Below are 22,400 nucleotides of genomic sequence, written 5' to 3' on the forward strand. Positions count from 1 at the left end.
GGACACAGAGACACAGACGACACAATCCCTGCTTCCGAGAGAATAGATTCTGTAAGACGGGGAAAGGGAGAGAAAAATATCTGTGTCTATTACCTAGTAAAACAATAGCAACAGCCAGGCACTTTACAATTATTATCTCATTTAATGTCATATAGAAATGTATGACCAAGGGACAGCTAGGTGGTGCAGTAGATAGAGCACCAGCCCAGGAATCAGGAGGACCTGAGTTCAAATCCAGCCTCAGGCACTTACTAGCTGTGTGACCCTGGACAAGTCACTTAACCTCAACTGCAGAAGGAAGGAAGAAAGCAAGGGAGGGAGGAATATATGACTAGAACAAGGAATGACAATCCATGTATCCACTGCTATCTTCTCAATGTCAAGAAAACACAAGGAAGACCCCCAGAATTTTAGATGGATTCCCTGTAGCACATTTATAGGAAGACAAGGAAAAAGGTCACAGAGAGCAGGCAGGAACTGATGCGTACCAGTCTGCACCCCTGCAGGGAATGTCCACATGACTGAGACCACAGAGTCCCTCAAGTTTTGGAGTATATCTGTAATGATTGGAATGACGCCACCTGCTGGAGACTTACTGTAGAAAAGCTCCACCATGAGGTGAAGGCCTCTGAGGGCAAGCCATGTGGTCAAGGTCCTTAGCGTCAGGAAGTGACATTTGCTCGTGGGTACTGTCTCTCAAGGCTACCAGCCAATCAACTTGAGGAGCCTCCCATTTCTGGGAGGGGGACATGAAGTAGGAAGTGGACACTGGCAGAGGGGTTCTCTTTTTTTTTTTTGGTTCCTGACCTCGCCATAGTGGGTCGGATGATAGGGTCTCTTAGATAGGTCTCTCTGATCCTAATGCTCTTTAATAAATACTTAAATATTTAAATACTCTTGCTAAAGCTTATAATTTATTGGCGACCACTCATTAGATTTTAGATAGTATAGCTAGAGTTTTAGCCCTTACATATCCAAGGGTTGTTTCAATGCTTGGCTTGGTCTGAGAAGGTCAAATGCCAACAGAAAGGTCCAGGACTGGTCTCTATAAAGAGCCTTCTCCTCCTTCAATTTGTGCTAGGAAGATATCTGTGGAAACAAGGCTTAACCTGCCCAGGATTCTACCTCCCCTTCCTCTATTTACTCTGGTTTAAAGCCAGGAGCAGGTTTACTATTAAAACTAAGCAGTGTGTTTACTCAAGCACCAATGCCTTGTTCAAGTTTTCCCTGGAAACCCAGCACTGTTTTATTTCAATGGGAAGAACATTCATTCATTCATTCATTCATTCATTCATTCATTCATTCATTCATTCATTCATTCATCAAGCTTCCAGTAGGTGCTCACTATGTGGCAGGAATGGTGTTACATGCCGGGGATGGAAAGACAAGAGTGAAACCATCTTTACCTTTATAAGCTTATGTGGAGTCCGGGGTGGGGGATGATGTATCCACAAAAAATACATATGGAATATAAACAAAGTATCTTTTGACCAGGAAGTTAAGAATGCTGGGTTCTAGTCCCAGTTTGTGGCCACTAATTGGGTATGGGAGTTAGAGCCAGTCATTTGATTTGTCCCGGTCTTAGATTTCTGTAAAAAGGGTGGAGGTAGGAAAGGGACTTAGTAAAAACTGACCAACTCATCACCAAAAACCTATGACATTTCCCTCCCTTGCCCCCGACCCCAGCTAAGTAAGCTTCTCTTTCCATAGAAATGACTTGACGATGGACCCATACCTTCCCCAGTCGCTCCGCCCAGGGACATCCAAATTTGTAACCAGATTCTCATAGGGTAGGTAGGCTGGGGACATGGCAAAGGATTGGGATGGGAGCGCCCTCTGGTGTTCAACTCAGAACAATACCTTGGCAATTGAAGGAGGCAGTAACTGACAAGATACAAAATCATATTCAAAAAATGGCAGAGCTGGGGGCAGCTAGATGGCGCAGTAGATAGAGCACCGGCCCTGGATTCAGGAGTACCTGAGTTCAGATCCAGCCTCAGACACTTAACACTTACTAGCTGTGTGACCCTGGGCAAGTCACTTAACCCCAATTGCCTTACTAAAAAAACAAAACAAAAAATGTCAGAGCTGGGAAGATGCCTGGGAACACAGAACCAAAGAGGTGGGAGGGTGCTTAGAACATGGAATGTCATATCTGGACAGGACCTTAGAGGAGGGATGTCCGAGGTAAAAGAAGCCTTAGAACAGAAAATGTCAGACCTGGGAGGGTCTCTAATTGTCTTGTTCAGTCATGTCCAACTCCTCTTGACCCCGTTTGGGGTTTTCTTGGCAGAGATACTGGAGTGCTTTGCCATTTCCTTCTCCAGCTCATTTTACAGAAAAGGAAACTGAGGCAAACAGGGTTAAATGACTTGACCAGGGTCATATAGCTAGTAAGTATCTGAGGTTGGATTTGAAATCAGGAAGATGAGTCTTCCTGACTCCAGGCCTGACACTCTATCCCCGTACCACCTAGTTGCCGTAATTGTCTTAGAGACAATTTAATCCAACTTTTCTTTTTTTTTTACAGACAAGGCAACTGAGACCCAAGAAGGGGAAAAGGGATTGGTCCACAAAGTAGTAAGGTGCCGTGTTAAAAGCATTTAATCTCAAGTGCAAAGATCTGGGTTCAAATTCTTGTAACTGCCACTTACTGCCTATAGGAACTTGAGTAAATCACTTGCCTTCTGTGAGACTCAATTTCTTCCTAGTAAAATAAATAAGGCCTGCACTTCATGATCCCTAAGCCTCTGGCCGGCTCTAAATCCCAGCACCCAGAATTCAGAGGCAGAACTGTTCTAACACACCTCTCAGTGTCTCTCCTGAGTGCCCCTTTCCCATCCCACGTTCCTTTCAGATATCCAGGAAATGGGATTATAATTATCTCCACTTTACAAACAATGAGATCATCATAGTGAGAGCATCTCATCCTTTGCAAGGGGCTTTCCTCAACAGGCCTGGGGTGGGGGTGATGTTTCTGCTAGACTCAGACATTGAATTAAAGACTCTTGGAGTTGGAAAGGACCCTAGTAATCAACCCTCCCCCATAAAAAAGAATCACTAGGAAAATCCCCAACAAGTGGTTATCCAGTCTTGGCTGGGGGGACTCACTACCTCTCTAGACAACTCAGTCCATATCTGGGCAACTGGTCTGACATCTGGAGTTTTTTTTTTTTAATTTTTTTTTCAGCCTGTTCATTCTTTATTTTATTTTTTTTTTTTGCGGGGCAATGGGGGTTAAGTGACTTGCCCACGGTCACACAGCTAGTAAGTGTCAAGTGTCTGAGGCCAGATTTGAACTCAGGTCCTCCTGAATTCAGGGCCGGTGCTTTAACCACTGCACCACCTAGCTGCCCCCAACATCTGGAGTTTTGAGTTCAGTTCTTTAGACCGCATTCAAGGAAGGACAAATAAGCAAAATTGTGTCTAGAGGCTGGTGAGTGGCATTAGAAAAGAAGGGAACTGGGAATGAACTGAGAGAAGAGAAAACCCAAGCAGGGAATAACCCTCCAATTCTTTCTTTTTCTTTTTCTTCTTTTTGGTGAGGCAATTGGAGTTAAATGACTTGCCCAGGGTCACACAGCTAGTAAGTGTTAAGTGTCTGAGTCTGCATTTGAACTCACTCAGGTCCTCCTGACTCCAGGACCTGTGCTCTATTCACTGTGCCACCTAGCTGCTCCCTTCAATTCTTTCAAGGCCGGGCACATGGACCAGGGATTAGACACCTTTTCTACTCGACTCCAGAGGACAGAACCAGGAAGGATGGGTGTGTGTTGCCAAGAGGCAGATAAAGCTTTCTAAGACTGGGAGAGCTGTCCAGTAGCAGAATGGGCAGCCTCTGGTGGGTTCCCCAAGTCATCGAGGGTCTTCAAGGACAGGCTGGATGACCACCAGTCAGGAATCTTGTATGGAAATGATTTTTATTCAGGCAAGGCTTGGAGGAGATGGGCTCTTGAGGTCCTGTCTGTTCTGTGACTCTGTGACTCTGTGTCCCTGGTGAGGTGGGAGTACATGACTCTGATGTTACATAAAAGCCCAGCTATCTGAGAAGTCACTCCCACAATGCTTATCTTCCTAGGGAACACAGGTTTTGTGTCAAAGTGAAAACAGTGAGTTCCTTCATCCCCCATGGTGCGGCTGGAGGAGGACCTGCAGGCCTGGCCCCCGGAGGTGTGGGTTTTCTGAGAAAACCAGAATTTGAGGAAGGCTGTTCAGAGGCTGAGCCCACACCTTCCTGGCCCCTCCTGGAGACATTCAGGAGCAGAACTGAGATAATGACCAAGGAAACTGTCTTCCCAGAACCACAGGAGGGCCTTAGATTCCAGCTAGTCCAGCCCTCCCCTTCTTTTAGAAAAGAGTAAACTGAGGCTCAGGAAAGGGGAGAGTTTTGCTCAAGGTCTCACTATTTATTGAAGCAGCAAAGGAACAAAATTCCTCAATTCTATTTGAACCCTGGAACCTCTCCATACATCACCCCACCACACACACATTCTCACCCTTTCCAAACCTATGGCCTTGATGAATTCTCTTGAAGTCCAAGAAGAGGCTTTGCAACAGTGAATCGAGCTGGTTATCTTGGTTATAAACTGGCCTTCAGTAACTGAAGCCCGCGACTGGCACCTTCTCCTCCCAGATACTGTTACTAATGATTTGAAAGAGAAACATTATCCCCACAAACAGCCTTCACTCCGCAAGAACATGGCTGATTCTGGTCTCATGACTGGAGAGAGGGTGTGAGGTTCTCCCGGATTTCAACCAGAAAGGCTTCGAAAGGGAAGTCATTTGTTGAGAAAGACGAGTCTCCTTCCTTCAGCCAACTGCCCCTATGCAGGGCAGACTCAGGCTTGGGCCCAGAGGCATGAGGGCCTTCCTGCTACGGCCCCTCAGGCTCCCTGTTCTGGCCAGGAGATAAGTCTAAGAGTCATCTCTGACTTCCTTCTCCCCCATCTTCCCCTTCAATCAGCTGGTAAATCTTGATTATCTATCACTATACATTAGGGCTCTCACCTCTCTTCCCATGCAGCCTCCACCCTACTTCAGCCCTTATTACCTCTCACCTGGACTGCTATGATGGCCTCTAAATGGGTCTCACTTCCTCAAGTATCTCTCTTCCATCCTGCCCAAGTCACCTTCCTGAGGCTCAGGTCTGGCCTCAGAAGTCCCCTTCTCAAAATTCTTCAAAATTCCCTAAGGCCTCTAAGAGAAAATAAAAATTCCTTGGCCCCACCCCATCCCCAGTTTTGCAACTCATTTTAGTCCCCATCACACACATTTTAATTTCCAGCCAAGCTCACATCATACTGCAGTCTCCTACCTCCAAGCATTTATACAAGCCCATATTTCATGACTAGGGTGCCATCCTTTATTACCAACTGTCAAAATTCTTCCTCTTCAAGGCCAAAATCAGGTGTCACCTCCTCTGCAAAACCTTCATAGCTTCCTGTCCTCACACCAGCCCACTCTCAAGCTGAGCATGTCCTGTCCCTCTTGAAAATTTCCTCAAACATTTGGCTTTTGCCCTGCCCCAATCACTACCTACCCTTGTGGGTATACACATATCTGTATATATACAAAGAGAGACAGAGATGTAGATACAGAGATGGAGTGTGAGGAAGAACAGAGGGGGCACAAACCTGCTTTATGATGATCACAGATAAGTGACTTAACTTCTCAGTGTCCTAGGCAACTTCCTAGGACTTATAATCAGAGAGGAGATAGATGGATGGATAGATAGACTGATAGATATGTAGACAGATAGATAGATGGATGGAGGATGGATCGATAGATACATGGATGGATGGATGAATAGACGGATGAACAGACAGACGGATGGATGGATAGATGGATAGATAAAAAGATAGATGGATGGAGGATGGATAGAGAAATAGAAATGGATAGCGTGATATAGATAAATGGATAGATAGATATGGGTATAAACATAGATATCTTTAAGCACATATATATACATGTGTATTGTACATGAGTATATACACACATACACATATGTGGGTACATGTCCTATTCCTCCAGAAGAGGGTAAATCCCTTGGGGAGGGAGTGAAGAGGGAGCGTAGCATTTTTTATGCTGGTATGGCTAGCAAAGTCTCTTACATATTTTTTTGGGTGGGGGGAGGAGTGGGACCAATGCCTTTATGGGGGAGTTGACCTCCCAACCTGCCTCTTTCAGTGCATATTGTACACCTGGCCTCCTCTATGACTCTGGGAAGTGGCTGAGGGTCCTGAGAAGTCAAGTGCCTTACCTCAGGTCATCATAGAGCTGGTTTGTGCTTAAGGCAGGCCTTACACCCAGCTCTTCCTGACTCCCGGGCCAATGTTCTAGCTACCCCCCCCACCCCCCCCCACCCCAGTCCATCTCTTATTTCAGTTCCATGCTCCATCCTGTATCGTTCAACTTAATTCTCTTCTAGAACCATTTATTATGGGCAAGGCACAGAGCAGGCGCTTGATAAGTGAGTTAAGTTGAACGAACTTAACTCTGTCTGTCACTGACTACTGTGTGACCTTGGGCCAATCACTTAACCTCCGAGATCTGATCTCCTGTAAGAGATGGTTGGGCTATTCAGCCACATATGGGTTGGACCAGTTAACCTTGGAGGTCCCTTCCAGCTCCCCAACTATGATCCTATGAGGGGGAAGGAAGAATAGAGGGAGGGGAAGGGAATAAGCATTTATTAAGTGACTACTGTATGCCAGTGACCGTGCTAAGCACTTTATAAATATTATCTCATTTGACCCTATAAAAGGCAGAGTATGAAATTCAATGAGAGATTAAAAAAAACTAACTCCGAGAATTCAGAGTCCAATTGAAGGTGGAAAAGGGAAATCAGAGACAGCTTTCTGGACAATGACTCTGATTTGGGCCTTGAAAAATAAGTTAGAAGGTAGGGGGAGCAGAGGGGACGAGAGGTAGCACACCCCATGCTCCTCAGCCAGTGCCCCAGTCCAGCCCCTGCTAAGGACTAGCTGTGTGTGTGCCATTGGGCAAACCACATCATGTTCTATGACTCCATCTAAGGAAGGGCTTGGCTTGCAGGATATCCAAGGCCTGGACCTCTGATACCCTGATCTTTCATTCGGACTGCTCCTGTTGCCCAGGTTCATCACCTGGGATCCTGGTCCCTGCTGCCTGACCTTTGGGACTTGAGCCTTCATCTGCCCAGACCAACCAGAACTGTCTGCTCCTCTCCAACATGGGGTGATGCCCCATAACTCCTCAGGATGACATTATGGAGATTCAGAGGACCAGGGTGGGAGCCCTGACTCTGCCAGTTATGACTGAGAAAATCCAGTTGAAATCTTGCCTCTATCATGTAACCTTGGGCAAATCACTTAACTTTTATGGTTCTCAGTTTTCACTTTGATAAAATCAGGCAACTAGGTGGTGCAGTGGATAGAGTCCTGGGCCTGGGATCAGGAAGACCTGAGTTCAAATCTGGCCTCAGACATTTACTATCTAGGTGACCCTGAGCAAAGCCACCTCACCCTGTTTGCCTCAGTTTCCTCATCTGTAAAATGAGCTGGAGAAGGAAATGGCAAACCACTCCAGGATCTTTGCCAAGAAAACCCCAAATGGGGTCACGGGGAGTCTGACATGACTGAAAAAAAAAAGGAAACCACAGACTTTCAGAGCAGGAAGAGGTCTTGGAAACCATGTAGTCTAACGTGTACCTAAACAGGAACCCACTATACGGCCTCCCAGACAAGTGCTCATCCAGATTCTGACTGATGGAAGACCTCCAGTGAGGGGAAGAGAAGCCCACCGATATCTGAGGCTGCTCATTCCACACTGAAGTAGCTCTGAATGTCAGCAAGCTTTCCCTTAGGGTAAGCCAGGAAACCCTTGAGGGCCTCTCAATGCAAAATTCAAATATATAACAACACATGCCAGGCCAGAAATGCTGGGAGGCTGGAGTGAGGGAGGGAAGGGGAAAGAGGGAGGTGTCTTTGAATGAAACAATGGAGGGTATGAGATTATTAATATTAACTTCGGAAGAACCCTGAATGACTGAACTATTTTCAACAATACAATGATCCAAGACAATCCCAAAGGCCTATCGATGCAACATACTCTCCACCTCCAAAGAAAGAACTGATATTGATGGAACACAGAAACTAATGTGGTCATGTTTTACATAATGGTACATGTATAACCTATATCTGATTGCTTACTGCCTCGGGGAGGGTAGAGGGGCGGGAGAAAAATTAGAACTCAAAACTATAAATAAAAATGTTTATTACTTTTTTAAAAAAGAAAAAAAAAGTATTAACTTCAAAAAAGGATGTGAATCCATCCATAGCCATCCCAAAGGAAGTTTCCAGAAAAGAAAACAGGCCCAATTAAACTATCAGAGATTGTGACTACCCAACTCTGCCTTTCTACCAGAGGGTACTGATAACTCAAGATTTGAAGGGGGGGGCAATGAGGGTTAAGTGACTTGCCCAGGGTCACACAGCTAGTAAGTGTCAAGTGTCTGAGGCTATATTTGAACTCAGGTCCTCCTGAATCCAAGGCACAGTGCTTTATCCACTGTGCCACCTAGCTGCTCCATAACTCAAGATTAGTAACAGCAATCACAACTCATATTTCTGTAGCTCATTAAGGTTTATAAAGCACTTTACAAATATATTATCTCATTCGATCCTCTCCACAACCTTAGAAAATAGGTACTATTATCACCCCCAGTTTACAGATAAGGAAACTGAGACACAGAGAGGTGAGTGACTTTCCCAGGGCCACACAGCAAGTAAGCATTGGTGGTAGGATCTGAACTCGGGTTTCCTGGCTCCCACACTCTCAGCCCCTCCAAAGTCTGACCTGCCAGTCGCCTTCCAAACATTCAAGGGGGGAGTCCATTTGTTAAATGGTCAGCTGTTGTTTCCATGAAGCTCTTGGTCCAGTGAGGAAACCCACCACCATCAATGACTTTATCCAGCTTCAGGGAAAGAGAACATCCTAATATTCCAGAGGACTCCAAGGCCCTTCAAGCTGGCTGGATCATTAAAGATCCAATCCAATCCCTCCCCTCATTTAACAGAGGGGCAAACTGAGCTGGAGAGGAGAGGAAACGCTTATCCACAGCCAGAAGGTGGTAATTGGCAGGGTCGGGACCAAAGCCCCAGGCTCTTACTGTCCAGTCCTGGAGTGTTATGTAGCTGAATCCTCTCATTTTCCAGAGGAGAAAACCGAGACCCCAGAGGAGTGACTTGTCCCAGAAAGAGGCAGGAATTGAACCTTCTCAAACAAGCCACTCGCCCTTTTTCTATCATCCCACATCAAGGCGTCCCAGGTGTGTGTGGGGGGGCATAAAAAACCATACCAGCACGTATCTCCAAAAGATCAATAAAACCAAAGGAAACCCCCCACCCCCTCCCACCCCCCCCACCCTGAGCCCTGGGAGGCCCTAAGGAACGTAAGTGCTTTAAGAAAGGGACAAGGGGAGCCCCCTTCCCCCACAGGACACAGGCTCCCTGAAGTTTCTTTTTTCATTCTATCTCCAGTACCGGAATATCAACAAGTATTTATTAAGTGGCTGCTTTGTGCTGACTCTAAGGAGGCTGGGCGATGAAGATGAAGACCAAGGGTGGTACGAGAAGCTTGTGCTACGGGAGCTGAAGAAATACTTGGTGGTCACTTGACTCGCGATCCCAAAAGGAGTCCCCAGAGACAGGCAGGGGGCAGGGGGACTGCTCCATGCTCCGAGGAAGGGGTGACCCATCCCCACAAGCCCAGATCCCTCGAGGGTTCCCTGTGGTTTCTAATGTCTCCTCCCAGCGGGAGCATCTTGGCTCTCACTGAAGCCAACGGAGGCCGTCCCACCGCAAAAGTACCAGTTCTGCTGCTCACCACCCCACCCGCCCCCGGAGCCCAGGGGAGAAGTTCCAGGGGGCTCCACTCACCCAAAGGTAGCGCAGGATCTTTAGAAGCCCGGGACAATAGTAGTATTCCATGGCTGGTAGAGCCCGGAGCTAGGACAGGATCATCTCCAGAGAGAAGCCGGGGGCCGGCTGTTCTTCCTCTCCCACACACACGTCAAATTGCAGGCAGAATCAAGTTAAAGGGAACATGAATAATTGAGTGGCTGAGCGGGGCAGGCTGGAAGGTATAGTCCCAGCCCTGCCCCTTTAACGGGGCTGAGAAGAGGGCTGGGGACTGGAGGAGGAGGAGGCTGCCCTCCCCAGTCCTGCCTTCCCGGGAGCAGTTACAATGTGCCAGAAAAGATGGAACACAGACAAGAAGCCAGGAGGGGCCTGGGATCTTCTGGTACTTGGCTTGGGGGTGGGGGGGGATCTCCAAGACTCTCAAACACAGTGATCCAGGGCTGGGGACTCTCCATGAGCTCTGATCCTGGAAGGGAGGAGAGTTAGGCAGGGAGGTAGGGGAAGTTGGCTTAGACCCTGCCTGGAGATGCTAGAGACGTGTGCTCACACTTTGGGGAGGGGAGGGGGCGGCCCATTTATCTCTTCTCCCAGTTCTCATTCCCTGTCCTCCTCCCCCCAAACCGGCTCCATCTGAACCACTGCCCAGGAGGTGGGCATGATGGGAAAAGCCCCTCAGGACACTCAGCTCCCATTTACCCAGGACAGCTTGGGGGGAGTGGGAGCAGATGGGGATTTGGGGCACCTGATTCACAGGCAGTTACCATGCATACCCAGCATCCCCTTAAAAGACATTTAATACTAATACCACAATGGTCATAGAGACAGCTTAGGGTATTGGAAGGATTACTGAGCTCAGCACCCAGAAGTCTGAGTTTTAGTCTAACTCACTGTATAACACTGAGCAAAGTGTTATGCCTGACCCTCTGGGGCCTCAGTTTCTCTAATATGTAGAATGGGAGGAAATGGCTTTGACAAAGAAGCAGTGTGACTTCTGTAGAGAGACTGGGTTCAAACCCCACCTAAGAGAGTCACTGGCTATGTGACCCTGGGCAAATTCCTTAACTTCCCTGGAACTCAATTACCTCATTGTAAAATGACTGAGTGACCTTAAAAGGTTTTTTCTGGGTCTATAATCCTATTATACATACCATCTCTAAGCTCTACCCCAGCCCTGACAGGCTATGTCCCATAATTCTAAGGACAAACATCAAGGCAGAAAAGTGTCAAAAAATCAAGTCAAAAAGCCTGGGGGACCATGGATGGACAGACGGACATGTCACTTAACCTCAGTTTCCTCATTTGCCTTGTTTGGCATCCAAAGACTTCTCTGTCTCTGTCTCTGCCTCTGTCTCTGTCTCCCTCTGTCTCTCTCTGTCTATGTCTCTCTGTCTCCCTCTGTCTCTCTCTCTCTGTTGGGCCAAAGAGGGTTAAGTGACTTGCCCAGGGTCACACAGCTAGTAAGTGTTAAGTTTCTGAGGTCGAATTTGAACTCAGGTCCTCCTGAATCCAGGGCCGGTGCTTTATCCACTGCGCCCCCTAGCGGCCCGCTCCTTATCTGCCTTGTGAGGATCATGGGGTCATAGATGTAAAACTGGAAGCAACCTCAAAGGCCATGCAGTCTGACCTCCTCATTTTCTAAATGGGGAAACTGAGGCCAAGGTTGGTGAATTGACTTGACAAACATCACCCTGGTCATGAACTATTGGGGGGGGGGCTCGAACCCAGAGCTAACATTTGTAAAGTGCTTTCCTTAGCTATGAAGATCTAATGTTCTCTGTCCTAAGGTCCCTCCTAGCTCTGACATTCTGTTTGATGGTCCTTTCTAGCCCTAACTTTACACATTCTAATGTTTATTCGAGGTCCAGCGTTCTCTGTTCTATAATCTAGGGTGGGGACTTCTGGATCCTCCTCACCTCCTCTGTGGCCAAGTCTTGTTGTCTGAACAAGCTTTCTTGGTTTTGTTTTGGTTTTTTTTGTATTTTTTTTTTTTTAGTGAGGCAATTGGGGTTAAGTGACTAGCCCAGGGTCACACAGCTAGTAAGTGTTAAGTGTCTGAGGCCGGATTTGAACTCAGGTACTCCTGACTCCAGGGCCGGTGCTCTATCCACTGCGCCATCTAGCTGCCCCCACAAGCTTTCTTGTATCTATCCCTTCTCTTGGGGCGCCCCCTGCCCCCAGTTCAGACCCTCATCACCTCTTGCCTTGCAGTTGCTTCCTAAAAGGTTTGCGTCTCTCCCCTCTCCCTTCTCAGCTCCATCCATACACCTCCCAAACTGATATCCCTAAAACACAGATCTACACATGTTATTCCTCTGCTCAAGAAGTTTCAAGGGCTCCTTATTACTCCAAGGATAAAACAAAAACTCTTTCTTCTGTGTGGCATTTAAAGCTTTTCCTATTCTGGCTGTAACCTCTCTTTTCAGCCTGGCTTTTTACGGCATCCCCCTTTCTCAAACGCTACATCTCAGTCAAACAGGGTTACTAGATGCTCCCTGTATATAACTTCCCATCTCCTGTCTATGTGACTTTGCACAAGCTGTGCCCCATGCCAGGAAGGCACTCCCTCCTCTTCACATCCACCTTTGATAATTGCTATCTCCCTTCAAAGCTCAGTTCAGGTTTACCATCATCTTCCCCATAACACCTTTCCTGGCGCTTCCCAGCTGTTGGTGTTCTCTCTGCCTCCCCAGAGATTCCTTTGACTTTGCTTTGTACATATTTTCTGCTTATTGTCTGCTGATGAATTGTATCCCTCCATTATTACATAAGATGCCCAAAGGCAGACACGCTGTCATTCTAGGCTACCACCTAGCACTGTGGCTGGCACATATATAATACAGACACAGAAAAACAATGTATAAAATGAGACAACGATATAAATGAAAAGACAACTAAAAGGAAGCTGAATTTTGATAAAAGGGAAGGAAACATACCTTTTTCTGAATGGCAGAGAGGTGGGGGTCTACTATGGCAGAATAGTGCATACACTATCACATGTGATCACTGTATCTAGTGTTTTTGCTGAATTGTTTTTATTTTTCTTCAGTATGTGGGGGAAAGTTCAAGAGTGTAGGTCAGGGAAAGGATCTTTTTTCCAGAGATATTTATGATGTAAAGACCAAAAGCAATAAAAAAGTGTATTTTAAAAAATAAATCGAGAAATTTCTTACATCTGCTTAACAGAGCATAGTGGGAAAACACTAAACTAAGAGTCAGGGCAACTAGTGCAAAGACCACTGGGCCTGGAGTCAGAAAACTCTCAGACACTTACTAGCTGTGTGATCCCAGGCAAGTCACTTAACCCTGTTTGCCTCAATTTGTTCATCTGTAAAATGAGCTGGAGAAGGAAATGGCAAATCACTCCAGGTTTTGCCAAGAAGAACCCCCCCATGGGGTCACAAAGAGTAACTGAAACAACTGAACAACAACAACAAAAAAGAGTCAGGGGAGCTGCGTACAAACCCTAGCCCTGCCACGAATTTGCTACGTGACCATCGCCAACTCACGGCCCCCTCTCGGTCTCAACTTCCCCAACTGTAAAATGAAAAGGCTAGATTAGATGATGTCAGGCAGAAAAGCTAATGTTGTCTTGGGCACATTAAAAGAAAAACATTATTGGCTAGGATGGGGATCCCTTTTCACCTGAGAAATTTTTACACAACAGCCCCAGGTAGATAAGGTAGATAAAGAAGGTATAAATAACTTTTTACTTTTGTCAAATTTTTCATGGCCCCCACATTCAGTTATTTGACCTCATATAGGGTCATGACCCACAATTTAAAAAGCTGTGCCCTAGATGAACAAATAAGAGCACACACAGAGAGAAGCATGTTGACTAAAGTAACACCAAGAGTCAGCAACTCGGCCTGTAGCAGGTCACAGATCTATGTTTCTTCACCTCAAGTGAAGCGTCCCCAACTACCCAAACACATTAGTCTCAAACCACAGGGGTCACAAGAAACAGGTCCTGTGTTTCGGCCCTGTCTAACCTTAGTAAATCAGCAGGAAACAGGAAACCTGTTTTCAGCCCTGAATCTTAGAACGGAAGTCGGTGGTATTGAAATAATAATGGGGGAAACTGATCCTTATTTAAGAATCTGAGAGACCTGAAGTATATGAAAGGGGTCTGGTCTTCAATTCCTTTCCTATCCTATCCCCATCTACACACACAAACACACACACACCCCTCTGATTTACCCTGTACATCTCTTAAAGGAACAAAGTTGTTTGTAAACTGTCTCCCTGTTAGGCTGTGGTGCAGTGGATAAAGCACCGGCCCTGGATTCAGAAGGACCTGAGTTCAAATCTGACCTCATACACTTGATACTTATTAGCTGTGTGACCCTGGGCAAGTCACTTAACCTTCATTGCTCCACAAAAAATAAATAATAATTTAAAAATAAAGAACCATGGAAAAAGGGGGAAGCTGGGTGGCACAGTAGATTAAGCACCAGCCCTGGATTCAGGAGGACCTGAGTTCAAATTTGGCCTCATATACTTGACACTAGCTGTGTGACCCTGGGCAAGTCACTTAACCCTCATTGTCCTGCCCCAAAAAGAAAAATATAATAGTAGCATTTAGAAGATCCTGAAATTTTCTCTTACTAGGAAATGAGGAAAAACAGATCTGTCTCCATTTGGAGAAACATCTCTTCCTAGTTGCCCATCACCTTGGCCTGGTTTCCATTGGCATCTTTCCTATCATACAACCACACAAAACCTTTCCTGGTTCTCCCTCCCCAATGACATTGTATTTATTTCTTATAAAGATGCAGGAGCAGAAGGAATGCATAGATAACTGGCCTTGAACTGGGTTCAACCTTTGCCCCCTGGTGACCCAAGAGAAATCATGCCCCTATGAAGGGTTCTGGGAAATTCTTTATAAGTTGCAGAGTAGGGAGCAATCTGTATTAGTAGAGAGAGATTCCTTACAGGGAGTTCCCTAGACTAATGAAATCACAGTTCTAGTCCCTATCCCTACATTTACTGCATATATTTATTATTCTTTATAGACATGCCTTGAATACAGTTTGCATTTGCATATGTATACATGAGATCATAGAGACCTGGAAAAGATAGCTAGACTGGACCTTGGAAACATCAAGTTCAGCACCTTAAATTAACAGATGAGGAAACTGAGGCATGGAAAGGTTGAATCACACATCTCCTAGGTATCTTTGGTGGGATTTGAACTCAGATCTTCCTGACTCCAGTACCCTTTCACTTGATACAATAAAATGTTCTGGGATGAGACTAGTTGTTTGACCCATAGAGCAAGACAGAGAGTCAGACATAGGGGCAAGCTACTCAGAGAATCTGGTTCCAGGGTCCTAGAGTCGGTCAATAAGCACTTATTAAGCACCCATTGTATGCCATTCACTGTGGGAGAGCTCCTTCCCAGTTAGCTGAAGGCCACTCCAGTGCTCCTGCCCCAGATCTTCCAGGAGATTCCTCAGAGCTGGCCTTCACTTCAGCACTCCGGTTACCAGCTCTTTGGAGAGGAGCTCCAAACCCCAGTGGTTTTGGCAGGAGCCCGCTAGGGCTGTACACTGCTTAGCCCAGGGATCTGAATAATTAACTGCAGGAGCACTGAAAAATTCAGAGAAACCTGCCTCCTGGTGCAGCCACCAGCAGGTGGAGGGGAGGAGGATCCAGCAGGGAGTCGACCAATGGGGAAGCGAAGAGATGAGAGATGAAAGGCACTCTGGACATCTACCTTATCTATACATGTTGGTGGTGTTACTATTATCATTATCAAGCACATCACCCCAGGGAAGAGCTCCCTGTGCGACCTGGGAAGAATCACCTTCCTCCCCTGGGCCTCAGTTTGCTTAAGATGAGATTAGATGACAGAGCTCTAGGGACCAGCCCCCACACTCCCCGGTCTGATATTGTGTTTTCTGATGCCTACAAACCCTCCCAGCCCTGACATCCCCTGTTCTCAGGCCCCTCCCAGCCCTGACATCCCCTGTTCTCGGGCCCCTCCCAGCTCTGCCATCCCTTGGTCTCAGGGCCCTCCCATCTCCAATAGTGCCTCTGGATCTCTGCGCTCAGTTTCCACATTAGGTCCCCAGAGGCTCCTTCTCTCGCTGATTGCTGTCAGCTCCGGGCCACCCGATATATATTTTTTTGTTTTTGTTTTTTTTTAGTAAGGCAATTGGGGTTAAGTGACTTGCCCAGGGTCACACGGCTAGTAAGTGTTAAGTGTCTGAGGCCGGATTTGAACTCAGGTACTCCTGACTCCAGGGCCGGTGCTCTATCCACTGCGCCACCTAGCCGCCCCACCCGATATATTTTAATGGGAGTGGAAGGCCATGAATTTCCCTGAAATTCCCCCGGCAGCAGCATCAGGAGAGTGACTTTCATGCTCATCACCACAGGCTGCTCATGATTAAGTTACTCTTCTGGCTCCAATTAAACACCCTATAGAAGCAGCCGGGCAGCTCCATCTCCGGCAGCAAACACCAGCCTCCCGGAAATGAGGCTGATTTGGGGGTGAGCTCCCATCCCTCCGCTGCTCTCGGGGAGCTCCCACTCAGCAATGAGGGGAGCCTCCTTTTCCAGAGGCTTGAGGTCAGACGAGCGTCAGGAGAGTCTCTGGGCTTGAATAACAGACACTTCCGCCCCTCCCCCCCAAAAGGATGACAGCTCTCACATCGGTCTCCGAGGTCTATAACGCTTTCTATGTAAATGACTTCCTTTGATCCTCCTACAACCCCTGGAGGAGTTCATGCCTACTGATGACCTCATTTGGTGGAGGAGGAAAATAAACCTCAGAGAAGGCAAGAGCTTTGCCCCGAGTCACACAGCAACCAATGGCCAGAAACAGAATTAGAACCCAAGCTTTTCCCATTGCCAATTCCAGCCTTTGAGCACCCTGCGTGGTAGGGAGTGCCAGTAGAATTGGTCTCATCTCACATAGGAGAGGAATGAAGCTCAGAGACTGCAAATGACTCAACCAGGGTCCCACAGCTACCTCTTTTTTTGGGGTTAAGTGACTTGCCCAGGGTTACACAGCTAGTAAGTGTCAAGTGTCTGAGGCCAAATTTGAACTCAGGTCCTCCTGAATCCAGGGCTGGTGCTCTATCCACTGTGCCACCTAGCTGCCCCCCCCCACACACAGCTACCTCCTAAGAGACAGTTAATGGTCATTGTAAAATACTTGATGCTTTAAGTCTCTGGCCATTCATTCATTTAGACAAATTCAATTTGATGGGACATGCATCTATTAAGCACCTACTGTATGCCAGGCACTGTGCTAGGGGCTGGAGAGAGATTCAAAGAAAAGAATATTCCCTGTAAGAGAGATTCCTTTCTAGGGGAAGGGTAAGCTACAACATGAACACCAGTGATTCTTCAAGGATGCTTCTTCCCCCAATCTTGCTAACTGAATTGTATTCCTTTTGAGCACTTATTCCTCTTGGGGGGGGGGGGTCCACAAATGTGAGTCTCCTGACTGTCTCAGAAGAGTATAATGTACCCAAAGCTTGAGAGCCATCCATCACGAACACATAACTGAATGCCCAGTCTTTGGGGGAGTCAGTGGGGGGCAGGCGGCTGGGCCTGGGTTTTCAAGGGAGCTCTCCAATGTACTGTCAGTTGGGACCCCAGAGAGGCTGAAGGGATGTACCCAGGGTCCCACAGTGCAAAGCCTATACAAAGTAAATGCAAAATGATGTCAAGTCCTTGCATCTAGGGCAGAATCAGGAAAGGGCTTGTGTGGGTGTTCTCCAAGCTGTGCTTAGAAGGAGGCTAGGGATTCCACAGATTTCAAGCTCAGAGAGCATCTAGTCCAACCCCCAGATTTTACAGGCAAGGAAAATGAAGGCCAGATTTGACACAAGCGAAGTAAGGAACAGAGAGCTAGATTTGAACCTGTGTCCTCTGACTCCCAACCCAACACTCTTTCCACCATACCAGATTCTAAACTGCAAATGGGGAGGATGAAGAGTATTCCAGACACAGAGGACCAGTAATGTTTATTAAGGGCAGGAACCTGGCTTGGTGCTAGAGAGTTGTAAAAATAAATGAGACTGAGAAGGCCCCCGGACTTAAAAACCTGCCATTTCCTACTTCATGTCCAGCCTTCCCTCTGTTAATCATCTCCTATTTATCCTGAATAAGGTTTGTCTGTACATATGCTCATTTGTTGTCTTCTGCCATTAGACTGTAAGGTCCCTGAGAGCAGGGGCTTTTGCTTCAAGGGTGCTTAATAAAGGTCATTGATTGATGTTTCATTGACTGGACTTAAAGGTCCAGCTCTCCCAGGAGGGCAGCTAGGTGGCGCCATAGGACAGAAAATGCCAGTCCTGGAGTCAGGAAGACTCATCTTCCCGAGTTCAAATCAGGCTTCAGAAATTTACTAGCTCGGTGACCCCGGGCAAGTCACTTAACCCCGTCTGCCCCAATTGCCTTATTTTTAAAATGAGCTAGATGTTGGTTTTTTTCTATTTTGAGGTTTTCCATCATTGCTCTGATTTTTTTCTCTTATAACATGACTAATGCAGAAATAGGATTAATGTTATTATGTGTGTGTGTGTGTGTGTGTGTGTGTATATATATATATAACCTATATCAGATTACCTGCTGTCTAGGGGAGGGGGGAGGGAGGGGAGGGAGGGGAGGGAGGGAGAAAAATCTGAAATTGTAAAGCTTGTATAAACAAAGGTTGAGAACTATCTTTACATGTAACGGAAAAAAAATAAAATACTTTATTAATTTAAAAAAAATGAGCTAGAGAAGGAAGTGGCAAACCACTCTAGTATCTTTGCCAAGAAAACCCCAAAAGGGAGTCAGAAAGAGTTGGACACAGCTGAAAGAAATGAACAACAAACAACAACAAATTTTAATTTCAATTAAAAAAAAAACAGAAAAGGGAATAAAAAGAATGAAAGTGGGAACTATTTAGTAAGTGGAATTATGATCAAGGACTCTATTTTTCAAAAGTATGGTTTATCACCAGGACGTCTGGACTAAAATTTTCTTATATATAAATAAGTTTTAAAACCAGTAACTCAGTCCTGATGTAGAAAACTTGGTCACCTCAATCCTGCCCCCTGGTGGCATCTTTTGAGCATTACAAGCTGAATATCTTCTGTACAGAATTATATGGTGGAGATAACATTGGGCTTGGGGGGGGGGGGGGGTCCAGAGGACTCTGGCTCAAGGCCAGCTATGATCCTGGCTCTTTCCAAATGAGTGGCCACAGGCAAGAGGCAGAATCTTCCTGTCCCTTAGTTTCCCAGAGTATAAAACTGTGTTGGTCATTACCAAGTCCCAATGTTGAGGCCAAGTTGAACTAGTTCATCAACTTGTCAATGCCTTTGACATTGACCTTCTGTCCATGGCAGCTACCCAAAGGGATTGGTCATATTCCCCATCACCCAGAATCCTGCCATCTCCAAACAAACAGGGATCACAGACTCAGCAAGAACCAAAGAAGCCATGTGGTTTGTGACCCCAGAGTTTAAGTGACTCGTCAATAAAAATATATACACAATGGAAGAGTCGGGATTTGAATCCTGGGCCTCTGTCTTAAAGTTTGACATTTTCCCACTGTACTGTAGTATCTTCCCCCTCTGATGGTAATTTCCTGTCCTGTCTCCCTCGGTCTTAATCCCTCCTAATCCTCCCCACCACCACCTCCCTCCATCCCTTCCCCACCCACAATTAATCACAGAAGACCCAGGCATCTATACTGAATCATTTGATCAAAAGTAAGCTGGGTGTGAATAAATCCTTAATCCACAGGAAAGCAGCACAGGGATTGTGGGTCACTGGATGAAAGCAGACAACTTCATATAAGAAGTATCTCCTGATTGACGGAAGAGAATCAATCACACCCCGCAAAGCCATGGACATAATAATAATAATAATAATAGCTTTCATTTATATAGCACTTAAGGTGTGCTAAGGGCTTTACAATGATGATCTCATTTGATTCTCACCACACCCCTAGGAGGTAATAATAAAAATGATGATAATAATAGCTAACATTTATATAGCGCTTACTATATACCAGGCACTGTGCTATTTTTTCTTGTTTATCCACTTTTCATCTTTGTAGATATAAAGCAAAATGCCTTGGATAGTACCAATTTACACCTTTATAAGAGTAAATGCAAAAGAATCCAACCAGGCCCATCAGGAGTCTTCCCATAATGAGGTGGAAATTGAACTGAAGCTTGAAGGGAGCTAGGGATGTTAAGAGGTCTAAGTGAGGAGGGAGGGCACTGCAGGCATAGCAGACAGGAGGTGGAATGCTGTGTCTGCAGAAATAGGAAGGAGGTAAGTTTGGCTGGGACATAGAACATGTGAAGGGAAGGGATGATTTAAGTAATATAGGAAAGGGTAGGCAGCCTGTAGGTAGACCATGAAGGGCTTTGAATGCTGAAATGGAGATGAGGCAATCGGGAGCTTTCTAAGTGAGGGACGGTATCTGGTCTGTGCTTTAGATTTAGCAGGTACTCGAAAGAGAGATTAGAGAGGATGGAGAGAGAGAGAGACAGACAGAGACAGAGACAGAGAGAGAGACAGAGAGAGAAACAGAGAGAGAGAGAGAGAGAGAGAGAGAGAGAGAGAGAGATATTCAGTAGTGAAATGGGGAGAGGCAACATTTGTACTTAAGATGGGAGGAAGCAGGGCACTGTTGAAAGAATGTTTGGGGGGGGGGGGCATCTTGGTGACACAGTGGATAAAGCACCAGCCCTGGATACAGGAAGACATGACTTCAAATCTGGCTTCAGACACTTGACATTTACTAACTGTGTGACCCTGGGCAAGTCATTTAACCCTCATTGCCCTGGAAAGAAAGAAAAGAAGGAAGAAGGAAGATAGATTTGGAGTCAAGGAACCCGTGATCAAATTCCAACTCTGATGTTTATTACTTATGTGACCATGGGTGAATCATTCAACCTTTCTAAGCCTCAGTTTTAAGGTCTGTAAAATGAAGAGGTTGGACTAGCTGGTCCCCTCCGAGCTCTAAATCTTTGGTCCAATAAAGATTTGGATTCAAATCCTTGCTCTGTCACTTGGACAAGAAGTCACTTCCTCCCCTCTCGCCCCTTGGTGTCTTCATCTATAAAATGGTATTTATAGGCAATGCCTACAACACAGAGGTAAAGCAAGAAATACAATTTTTAAAGGCAGTCACTCTATTATAAATGGAAGCTATTAACCTCATCTTCCAGGTGCAGGTCCAAATATTTCAGTGTTACTAAGTCTCTACACAGGCACAGCTAGGTGGCGCTGTAGTGCACAGAGTACAAATCTGACCTCAGACACTGTGTGACCTTGGGCAAGTCATTTAACCCTATCTGCCTCAGTTTCCTATTCTGTAAAATGAGTTGGAAAAGGAAATGGCAAACCATTCCAATATCTTTGCCAAGAAAACCCCAAATGGGGTCACGGAGAGTGGGACATAACTGAACTGCCTACCATGTACACTAGGCTAGGGGCTGAGTATATACAAAGACAGAAAGGAAACAGAGTGCATAGTGGGGAAAGGAATGTGCCCACTGGCCCCCTGACCTAACCTCACCTCCTTCAGGAGGAAATCGTTTCCTCAATCTCAGCTTCTTTCCTCTCTGGTCCCTCTGGCTAATTCCCTCAGTAGCACCCTCACCCTCTCCACTAATGGGATAATAGGAGATAATGAGGTAATGAGCTTTCCTACACCCTCAGGGACATTTACTGTATTCAATTCAACCAGCTCAGTGTAAGGTGAGTGTGTGTGTGAGCCCTGGGTCCTAGACTTCTAGGGTCATAGACCAGCCCTCTTTGGTCCAGTCTGCAGAAGCCCCATTTCCAAATGATGTTTGCAAATGCATCAAACAAAATCCAGAGAATTACAAAGGAAGCCAAGTCTAATGGAGTCTGCAGACAGGAAGATGCCTGCCCCACGTGGGATCTGGCAGTCATTTCAGAGAGTAGTGGCGAGCAGAATCAATATTTTGAAGAGGCATTTTCAACAACTGTATTTTTTTGTGTGGGGGGCAATGAGGGTTAAGTGACTTGCCCAGGGTCACACAGCTAGTGTCAAGCATCTGAGGCTGGATTGGAACGCAGGTCCTCCTGAATCCAGGGCGGTGCTTTATCCATTGTGCCACCTAGCTGCCCCCTTAACAACTGTAATGTGATAAGAAAATGTTTGCCATTTCTCTCGGTGGCAGTCTCAGGGGATTGTTCATACTCCTTTGCCTTTCTTATCTACATTCATAATTGGAAGAAATGCTTGATTTCAGTGAGTGGTAAAAGACAATATGTCATTTTTTAAAACCCCTTCCAAGGTCACAGAAACCACACACACACACACACACACACACACACACACACACGCCAAGAATTCCTGCTATGGGATCACAAGCCTAGAGCTGGAAGAGACCTCAGACGTCATCCAGTCCAATGGTCCCATTTGGCAGATGAGAAGACAGAGCCCCAAGGCAGTAGGTGACTTGCCCAAGATCACAAAGGTAATGTCAGGGGTTGGATTTGAACTCATGG

General features: G+C 46.2%; 1 protein-coding gene across 3 annotated transcripts in view; it reads right to left on the reverse strand.

Annotated features, from left to right (window-relative positions):
- KIAA1671 (KIAA1671 ortholog) overlaps positions 1-22,400 on the reverse strand; it is a 226,733-nt gene that overhangs the window by 89,210 nt on the left and 115,123 nt on the right. Inside the window, exon 1 of one of the 3 annotated variants that reach the window (XM_043963999.1) lies at positions 9,918-10,035. The exons of the other annotated variants lie outside the window; for them this stretch is intronic. Within the exon in view, the coding sequence (XP_043819934.1) occupies positions 9,918-9,968 (51 nt within the window). The 5' untranslated portion in view covers positions 9,969-10,035. Of the gene's footprint in view, positions 1-9,917; positions 10,036-22,400 lie in introns of those variants that run through there. 3 annotated transcript variants of the gene reach the window in all.

This window comes from Dromiciops gliroides, chromosome 1, assembly GCF_019393635.1.
Source record: "Dromiciops gliroides isolate mDroGli1 chromosome 1, mDroGli1.pri, whole genome shotgun sequence".
NCBI lineage: Eukaryota > Metazoa > Chordata > Mammalia > Microbiotheria > Microbiotheriidae > Dromiciops > Dromiciops gliroides.